Genomic DNA, 10,685 nt, shown 5'->3' on the forward strand with positions numbered 1-10,685 from the left:
TGTGTGTGTCAAAAAAAAAGTTATTGTGCATTTGAGACTGCAGAGTAAATACTGTAACTAAACCTAGATGAATCTTTTTTTCTTTGATATTTTTATTAATCAGAGTCCAATTTTAGTACTGAAGACTAAATCAGATTGTCTTAGTTTCAGTAAATGGGATACAGATCAACCAGATAGTTACGAAGATAATGAAGACTGTGGTGAGACTGGGTCTCCTGATAAACAGTGCTGGAATGACAGACCGTGCTCTCATGAACAACGCTGGATCTGTAAGTAGAGAAAATAACTAAATGTTCCCAAATAAATAAAGCTGAGTCTATTAATCAGTGGGACGAGTTCTAACTGTGTCTTCATGGAATTATTAATTTTATTATTATAACTGCTAAGCACAACAACATTATTTGCCACCTATATGTTTATCAGTACTGCTTAAATAACTAGTAAGCTGTGATAATATAAACCTCACCTTCTCTCTCATCAGGCTTAGTGCCCGGTATTTTATTCAATTCCATTTAATTCAATTTTATTTGTATAGCACTTTTAACAATTGGCATTGTCCCAAAGCAGCTTTACACAATCAAAAGAATTATTTAAGTTTGTATGGAATTTGAATGTGTATGAATCAGAATGGTCAGATACTTCATGACATTACAGGAGTTCTATATTCAGTGGAAACGATTATCAGAGACTCTTAGCAAACTCACTGTAATATAAAGTCACATGACTATAGCAAGGCGATTTCACCACCATTCACCATCATGTGACCCTCTAAGTTGTCATGCAAACATTTTGTTATTAAATGAACTTTGAGCAAATACTGTATGTAGAAAAAGTGTGATGTTTTCGTTTTGTTTGCTTTTTTATTGTTAAACATTTTTTTGTTATAGAAAACAAATTACTTATGTAGGTAGTGAACCTGATTTGTTTATTTTTTCCCTCAGCAAAAAGTAATTCAATAAAGTCTGCTACAATTAGATTAAATGGTAATACTTCATAATAACTGCACACTATGTCATGACCCGCCAAGCCACAGCCCTGTCATGAATCACCTGCACACTCCAGTTTCATGATCCACCCCACTGCTTTCTTTTCACCGCCTCATTCTCCACTCTGCACACCTGTACTCAAACTATAATCACCTCTCCTCCCTCCTTAACTCGTACTCAGACTACACTTCCTCGCCAGATTATTGTGCACTCACCATGTCCAAATATTAAAGTCTCATCTTGCCTTCTCGTTTCCAACCTCGCCTCGTTTCAATGACCACGTCTTCGCCTCACGTCACGGATCACTCACCATCTCGGATGTTTCCAGTAATGACCTTTGGGACTGTTTCTCGACCGCGAGCCTGGATCATGGACCTTTCCCCTACTCTCCGGCTTCGACCTCAGCCTGCTTTGTTGTACACTGGCTCTCTACACGGACCTCATTCATTATGCATGGATTCAAGCCTGTCCTGCTATAACAAGTCTCTAAGCACCACTCTTTGCTCCTCATCTGCACTTGGTTCTACCATGGCAGCTATGCCCTGTGACAGTATAATCTGGCCAGATATTGACCCAGCAGAGATGATTTGCCTGAAGGGGGCCTTAAAGAGTCAAGGAACCATCTTGGTTACTCACTAGCTGGAAATTCAACAGATAATGAACACTCTCCAAACTCTAACAGACCTGGCATTACTCACCAACCATGTTCAGCAAACGGACCCATCCTCAGCACCCCCCTGTTTGCCCCCCTCTCCTGTGGATGCTTTCAATTACGAGCCACGTCTCCCTGCACCGCCTACCTATAATGGTGATCCCTCCACCTGTCGCTCTTTTCTTTCAGTGCTAACTTGTGTTTGAGCTGCAGGCCTCCTCATTCCCCACAGAACGATCAAGAGTCACTTACATTATCACCCTCCTCTCTGGAAAGGCAAGGAAATGAGAAACATCACTATGGGATGCACAGGTTCCCTGCTGTTTGACCTTCAAAGCCTTCACTGATGAAATGAGGAGAGTTTTCGACTGTTCGAGGGACATTATTAAACTCCTAGGCCATACACTCCGGCTACCACCTCAGGCACCCCAAATTCATTCCCTGAACCAATGCGGGTTGACCGCGCACACATCTCGCTAATGGAACGGCAATGATGAAGTGATGACAGGGCCTGTTTTTACTGTGGGAGGATTGGCCATGGCGTATGTAACTGTCCATTAAAGAAATAAGACTACAAATCATGTCCCCAAGGGTCTCCTAAGACCCCCTCCCCATTTCCCACCGCTCCTGGTCTTACATCTCCATTGATTTTGTTACTGGAATACCATCTTCAGACAACAACACCTGTATTTTAACTGTGGTCGACCGGTTCACAAAGTTTGCCCACTTCATTCCATTACCCAAACTTTCTTCTGCCAAGGAGACAGACGAACTTCTAATTACCAATGTCTTCTGACTTCACGGACTGCCCACAGACATTGTCTCAGACAGAGGTCCCCATTTCTTAGCACAAATTTGGAAGGCTTCTGTGGTCTCATCGGGGCCACACCTAGTCTCTTATCTGGCTTTCACCCTCAAAGCAACGGCCAAACTGAGCGGATGAACCAGGAACTCGAGAAGTCACTGAGGTGCATGGCGTCTCATGACTCGTTCTTGGAGCCGATTTCTCCCATGGATCGAGTATGCTCATAACTCACTCCCCACCTCCTCCACTGGAATGTCCCCTTTCCAGTATTGTCTCGGTTACCAACCACCACTGTTCCCCTCCCAGGAGGAAGAAGCCGCGGCGGTACCACGTCGGCCAAAGGGTCATGCTCTCTACTCGCGACCTTCCACTCAAGATAACGTCCAAGAATTTTTCACCAAGGTTCATTGACCCATGTTCCGTCAGACTGGCCCTGCCATTGTCCATGCACCGAGTTAATCCCACCTTCCACGTCTCCCAGATCCGTAAGTTAGTTGCGTGTCCCTTGGCTCCCCCCTCTTGCCACTTCTTAAATATTCTGTGGTTAACGTCGCCTTTCTTTACTTCTTGGTTTAGCTGCAGTGTTTTCTGTCTGGTGTGTTCTGAACTGACCTTTATGAGCTGTGAATCAGGTAGGTGTGTCGCTACTCTGGATGTCAGTGAGACCCGCTTAAGACTCGACTCTGTGTTCTCCGGCTGGCTGTCCCGCGTTCCATGCAGACAGCTCAGTCTTTTGTGTCCTACATCTGTGCATTCGAAACACCTTAGCAGCTCAGTGGTGGCAAAACAATTAAAACCTGCCTCTTGGAAGACAGGATGTGTCTCATGTCGGAGCTCTTGCAACTGAGCGGGGTATTGTAGCTCTCATGGGGCCGACAAATTCCTCGAAGTGGGCCAACTCCTTCATGGTTACCTCATCTTTTATGAACAGAGGCACATTTGGGATCACCACACATGTAGCAGGGACAGACAGAAGGGTAACATGAAACACTTGCATACAGATATATGAAACAGTCACACATACATATATACTACTAAATGCTCAAACAACTACATATGGAATGCGCGCACACACACACCTATGAGATGCATGCACATATACACACACAAACTCTCCACGCACACACACACCTATGAGAGGTGCGCACACACACGGATGAGACTCGCACAAACACACATTACATGAAACATGGCTCTCAATGTAATCGGAAGTTATTTCAGTATAATCGAAAGGAAAAATTGAAGCACGTATTCTGTGGCTAATATGTCGGATCCAACAACAGTAATTAATATTGTGCGAAATGTGCTTTCCTCGCCTTCACAAATACGAACAATAACTAACTTATTGGAAGCCCACATGACTCACTCCGCTTGTTCAAATCCAAATACAGTACATACAATACATCTAAATATTGTTCCGAATAATGTCCGACTAAATCCAGAAAAAAGGTAAGAAAAGAAGACAGAATTGTCTTCTTTTATGCATGAAGTGTTGGTTCTGTAGCATAAGCAAAAGAATAGAGGTTTCAGTTCTCTGTAAAAACTGAACTGTTCTGTTCGAATGTCAAAAGAATCATGAAAAGTTAAAATTTGCCATTCCACAATTTAATGCCTTTAAAAGATCTTAAGTTAGAGAAAAATGTCCTAAGCCCTTTTAACAAGATTACCAGTCTAAGAAGACCTAAAACTGTTGTCCTGTGTGGCTTTTCGTTTCTGCAATTAGACATACAGTGGAACCCCGGATTGTGAGTAACGCCGTTTGCGAATGTTCCGCAAGACGAGCAAAATTTTTTAATAAATTAGGACTTAAAAAACTAACAAGTCTTGGTTTACGAGTACAAAGTATTATGTATCACGCATGCGCTTCTTGTTTTGTCGCCGTGCTTCACATGATCACAACTGAGCCAACGGTTTTTTTTTTTCTCCTGTGCTGCGGATATGTGGGTAATCGTCTCCACTGCTGGGTCTTAGTGCTCTTCTCTTACTGGTATAATCATCATCCGTGCATGCATGTACTGTTTACTATAACACTGTGACCATGTGTGTGTGTGTAAAACACATTTTATTTTGTGTTTGTATGCGTGTGTCTACAGTGCGCGTGTAAAGCAAAAGCACCTACACACACACACACACACAGACACCTCCTACTTTCGTCTTCACAGACATACAGACGCAGACACACACACAGACTTTCTCTGCTCTAAACAGAAACACTGCTTTGATTCTTTTTAAAGGTAAAATGCATGTTAATTTGTTTTGTTTTATTTTGACTTTACAGCACTGATTCCGTTAGTGTGTTGCTCAATCGAGTGTCATTAAAGAGATTTTTTGTTTATTTTTTTTAAAAAAAGGCAAAAAAATTTGAATTTTGTCTTGTTACAAGGGAGTTACTAACATACCTAAAGCAAAAGAATTACTGTAATATTTGCATGTATTCTGGCTTTTATACCATACCAACATTTTATGGGGTGAACAGCCTACCATTAAATGTTGGTATGCTGGGATGCATGGGCTGCATATGTTGTGTTTTGGTGCTGGTATGCTGGGGACCAGCATCAGTAAAGTGACCGGCATACCAGCACCAACATTGTGTCACTATAATGCTGGTCACCAGCACACCAGCACCAAAACACAACATATGCTGGTATAATTTCTGATCAAGCTGGTCACCAGCTATGCTGGTCTATGCTGGTTCTTTCACCTGACTTTGCCTAATACTCAAAAGAACATGAATCCCCACAGCCACACTCTCATACTCTAAAATCTAGTGTAAAGCCCTGCAAAAGTGTGGAGCTCATTATAATAGAAAAGACTGATTGCTTTTACCTCATTCTTTTCAAATTAATAGAAAAAAAACAACACAACAGTAAAATAATTATGGTTACAAAGTAAATGTCCTTCCCCCTTTAGCATGCTCATGTGTGAGACTGCATAGCCAACGTACATCCTGTGTGTGTCGTGTGTCATTGCTGATGTGTGAAAGAAGGCGGTTGTTTATTCTGATCTTAGATCAGTGTCACTTCTGTCTTACAGCCTCACAGTAAAGCTGCATAAAAACTTCTGAAAAAGAAAATCCACAAATAATTCCGGATCTACGGCAGGAACATGTCGACCAATTTATATAACAAAACTCCAAATTCATTACACAGAACACCATTATAACTGTTTGGTGTATTGTACACATTGTTATAACACAGCTATGTCATTTTGTATATTTATGTATAACTGCTGGACTTTAACAAAACAATGTTATGTATAAGTGAAAAACGAGCTCGATTGTCTTCACATTTTGACCACAAAAAGCCAATAATATCCATCCTCTGATGAGTAACTTCCTTTATTAACAGCAGCAAATATAAATTAGCGCCACTGGAAGGAAGTGCAGCAGTTCATCACTCGTGCTCACACAGAGACACTGTAGTTTAGTGTTTTAGTGAGTCTTCTATAAATTAGAGATGGTTCAGCGTTCTACGAAGCGAATGGAAATGGTGGTAGATATCTATGAGAGTGCAGATGCTGTTAGAGGTCACGACCCTGACCCTGAAGGCAGTGACACAAAGAGAGGCCCAGACACAGCACCACACACAGGTAAGTGTTTAGGTTTGCAAGACTTAAAGTGTTATTATGTGCAGGGATACAGTAATTTAGTCTTTTATAATTAGAGACGTGTTTATGAGTGAGTGGAGATGGTGGATGTCTGAGACTGCAGCTGCTGTTAAGCGTAACTCGAAAGTTAAATGTATAGTCAGTTAGTCAGTTTTCTACTGTTTAATTCTGCACACCAGTTTATAGAAGTACATACAGGCCTACACTGCCTTCTGTCAATTCACTGAATAAGCCAGTAGCAGCAACAACATGACTTCAGACTGACTTTTGTTCTAGTTGTGGTGAACATGGTGGTTGATAACATCAAAAGAGCAGATGTTATTTGATCTGCAAGAAGTGTGTGTGTTTTTTTAGGAAGATGAGAGGAGGGGGGCTGTAAAGCCGAGAGAAAGAGTATGTGTGTGTGTGTGTGTGCTCATTCACTTACACCAACACACACACACCTCAGGTTCCCAAACAAACACACAGATTCTCTGCCTTACACAGAAACTGCTCTGTCGTGATTCTTTTCTAAAGTAAAGTGCTGGTTAATTTGTTGTTGTTGTTGTTGTTTACTTTACAGCAGCGATTTCGATAGTATGCGCTCACGCAAGTGTGACTAGCGATGTTCCTTGCTAAATTTTAAACGGTTTTAAAAATGGTCTCTCCGTTAATGTGTGTGTGTGTGTGTGTGTGTGTGTGTGTGTGTGTGAATCAGTTCATTAATAAACACCAGTGACCCAGTCCAATGGTAGACATACATACTTATGCCATAACACGGCCTCAAGCATGTTGTCATGAGCTGTTTCTTTCCCTCACTATACATTTTTCTCATTAGCATTCATATACAAGGTAATTTTGGTTTCATAATTCCAAAGTTTTCTGGCAAAGTCTAATCTTTCTTTCTGGTCTTCATACATTACCAGTGGTTTGCACCATAAAGTGAGGAGTGTATATTTACTTTAGAAAGCTGTCTCTTGACTGTAAACTTCAAAATGACAATCCTCAAGTCTGTCCTTGACTTGGTTAGATTTTGTGAAAGTGTATTTCTTCACCATGGACAGGATTCTGGGTCATCAAATGTAGTTATGTTTCGTGGTTTTCTAGGCCTTTTGCTGTTACTAAGCTCGCCAGTTAATTCCTTCTTTTTAAAAATGTTTAAAATTGTTTTATTGGCCACTTTTAATGTTTTTCCTATCTTTCTCATGGTTTTATTTTATTTCATTTTATTATACTTTATTTATTTTTTTCCAGCCTAATGATGGCATTCTTCACTTGCCTAGGCACCTCTTTGGTTGCCATGTTTAAAGTTCTAGTGAACAGCTGAATGTGAAATGCAAATGTAACACAGAGAAACACCTTCTGGACTTTTATCTGCATGATTAGGGCCTGTCCACACGGAGACGCGTTTCGCTGTATACGTATAAATTTTTTATCGTATTGGCGTTTCGTCCACACGGATCCGGCGTATTAGGAGACTAAAACCGCTATTTTTTTAAATCGGGTCCCAAAGTGGATAAATCTGAAAGCGACAACCTTGCAGTTTCGTGTGTACAGCCAATCCGTATATTTCGTGAAACGATGATGTCATCACATCACGTGTCGGCTGCATCACACGTAACAGCAACAACAATAATGGCGGACTACATGATTGTGTTTGTGTTGCTACAAAGCCTACTAGCTTTATTACAGCAAAATCTATTGCTTCTATGCAACTGTTATGAGCAACAAGAATAATGGACAACACCATCTTGGTTCGTATACAGCGCCGAGGTTATGCGCATCCTCAAAGTCTTCTTCTCCGTGTATAGTCTATCTCTATTGCAAAATTACAGCGCCCCATACTGGTCTGGCATATATACTACACCGTTTTCAGTGGTTTTGTGTGTACGCAGATATTTCTTGAGACGACGCCGTGTTTACGCAAAAAAATGATCGGATAGGGAACGTGTGGACGGAGTCTTAGTCATGAAGTAATGAGAGAACAGGCCACACCTGGCCATGTAACAATTTGTTCCAAAATCTATAAGCCCCAAAAAATGGTGCGTGTGTATAAAAATGGCTGTAATTCCAGCATAGTTAATGTCATATTTTCATTAATCCTCTTGAAATAAAGCTGTAAGTATTTTTTTTTTTTTGGTCACATTTTTAGTAATACTATGGTCACTATGCCTGGATCTTCCTCACAGCCCGTGGAACATTTTTTTTTTTTTTTTAGATATAACTTGTTTAAAGAATTTAAGACTGAAAGTCTGCATGCATGTAAAAAGTTTGTCATGATGCTCATTTTATAAAAAGGGAATGACGTGCAGAATTGATAACAACAACATAACTGGATGTAAACATACTTTAAAATGCTTCATAGTAAATGTAAAGGACTGTGGAGTGTAGACACAGTAACACACAAACATCTACCACTGTGTGTCTCTCTCTGAACATCACTAAATTTTGCACCATCTACAAAATAATTGCAGTAAGAGGTGAATTTTATCTGCTTATTATTTTTATTGCTTTCTTCATCATCATCATCAAGATCATGTGTACAATCTATTACAAATGTAATACATTAGTTACTCTAAGGCAGAAACATGGCCTGTTGTGTTATAAACCAAATTTCACAACATCATTCACAGTGATCTGTGAATTTATTGTCATTCTATAAACTTTTCATTTTCGTCAGACTGCACATTTAAAAAAAACTGCTAAAGCTTCATGATTTTATTATATAAGTCACTAAACTGTAATACAGTAGTGTGTATACACAAGCTCAACACACACACGGCTCTCATATGACTAATTACATATAAAACTTTGTAATTGCATGTGTGCATGTGTCTGTGTGTGTGTGTCTAAGGCTGTGTGTGTGGGGGTACGTATGGGTGTGTGTTTTGATTGTTTTTTAAAGTTAAGACACATGTTTTTGTATCTGTTCTTCTATCAGGATTCAGCACCATAGGAGGCAGGTGTTACAGAGTGACCACAGTGTGTGTGGTGCTGCTGTGTGTTTTCCTACTGAGTGCTGTCACACTGCTCTGGATAAAATACAACAAGCTGAATACAGAAAACAACCAGTTACAGACCAGTAACAACAACCTGACTATAGAGAGAGACCAGTTACAGACCTGCTGTAACAGCCCAACTAAGGAGAGAGAGCAGTGTCGGTCTGATAACATGTCAGGTATTAAATGCAAGCAAGTACTTTAAATATTATTTAATTCAAAAGAAAAAACAGCCAGAGACGTGTTTCCTTAATAATCATTTTTAAATAAACATGTTGTATCTGTTGTCATTAAACAAGGATGGAGTTTCTCCAGCTCCAGTCTTTATTACATCTCTACTGAGAAGAAGAACTGGACTGAGAGCACACAGGACTGTAGAGAGAGAGGAGCAGACCTGGTGATCATAACCAGCAGAGAGGAACAGGTGTGTGTGTGTGTGTGTTTGAGTGTGTGTTGAAGCTGGGTTAAACCAGAGTTATTTTGTTCTCTCTCTCACAGAACTTCATCATTAAACAGCTGGGTGACAGTAATGAGGCTTGGATTGGTCTGAGTAAAGACGACACAAAGACAAAGTGGAAATGGCTGGACGGTACAGAGCAGAACAACAGCACTGGGTAAAAGACACAAATTCAAATTTTGTTCATCACATTGTCTAGTGTGAGTTTCCAGTGTTCCTGTGCACTGCAGCAGATGGATGAAGCCATGTTAATATTATCTCCTGTTATATTCTTATTGCTCAGAGTTATGAAGATGTTATTGTTATAAATCTCAGTGAACACAGAGTAAGAAGGTTAATTTAAAGGTCTGAAACTGAAGATACTAAACACTGATTCTGATTCTCTGGCTTTCAGGGTCTGGGCTCAGGGGGAACCGAATAATCATGGCGGTAATGAAGACTGTGGAACGATTAAGACATTTCCAGATATGACAGGATGGAATGACAAACCATGTTTCAATACATCACAGTGGATCTGTAAGAAAAATGTTTTATAAATGGTTTTAGTGGTAATTGTACATTAACCAAAGGAATTAGAAAATTCTTGCAAACAGAAAATGTGTGTGATGATCAGTGGAAACATTTATAGCTATCATTTGTGTAGACGTGTTTATTATGTGACCTTTCAGTTCACCTGATCCCACGTGTTAATTCACACATTTCATATTAATTTTCTCATATTATTCATATAGATGCACAGATCCAAGGCCTCCATTTATTTATTTGATACTTTAAATTCTTATTTTAGAAAAACGTATTTTCTTAACCCATGATCAGTCCACTCATTTGTATTATTTTATAATAAAAGCTGTTCTACTTCTTGTGTTTGTTGTTTTGCTATAAATGGGATAAAGTTTATTGAATTAGAGATGTGTCTTGTTTGAACACACGCTTGTCACGATCGGGGTGTTGTGGCAGGTGTTGAACGCCGTGGGCGGAAGGAGCAGGCATGGAGGCAGAGGGGTGGTGTAACCAAAAAGTCTTTTAATTATGGTTAAACACAAAGTATAAACAAAGATACAAACAAAGGAACAAACAAACTCAAACCATACTCAACTTTGTGCTAACACACGCCCTGTGGCGAGACACAGGCAGGGGGACAAACAGGACACAAACGAGGCGTGGAGCTGAAACTGGACACTAGAGAAAAGGGAGACACTAG

General features: G+C 40.1%; 1 protein-coding gene across 1 annotated transcript; it reads left to right on the forward strand.

Moving 5' to 3' along the window:
- The first annotated feature begins 5,898 nt into the window (after positions 1-5,898).
- LOC128508250 (hepatic lectin-like) lies at positions 5,899-10,020 on the forward strand. Its single transcript, XM_053479477.1, has 5 exons — positions 5,899-6,031; positions 8,970-9,201; positions 9,301-9,451; positions 9,526-9,641; positions 9,879-10,020. Exons 1-5 carry the CDS (start codon positions 5,899-5,901, stop codon positions 10,018-10,020), a joined length of 774 nt encoding a protein of 257 aa, XP_053335452.1.
- Positions 10,021-10,685: the final 665 nt, after the last annotated feature.

The sequence above is a fragment of the Clarias gariepinus genome, chromosome 20, assembly GCF_024256425.1.
Source record: "Clarias gariepinus isolate MV-2021 ecotype Netherlands chromosome 20, CGAR_prim_01v2, whole genome shotgun sequence".
Taxonomy (NCBI): Eukaryota; Metazoa; Chordata; class Actinopteri; order Siluriformes; family Clariidae; genus Clarias; species Clarias gariepinus.

Bases quoted from the DNA above. Each gene is read 5' to 3' on its own strand.
- LOC128508250 (XM_053479477.1), top strand. From the start codon at position 5,899: ATGGTTCAGCGTTCTACGAAGCGAATGGAAATGGTGGTAGATATCTAT. The intron at 6,032-8,969 runs GTAAGTGTTTAG...TTCTTCTATCAG, and splicing joins AGACACAGCACCACACACAG to GATTCAGCACCATAGGAGGC. The intron at 9,642-9,878 runs GTAAAAGACACA...TCTGGCTTTCAG, and splicing joins GAGCAGAACAACAGCACTGG to GGTCTGGGCTCAGGGGGAAC.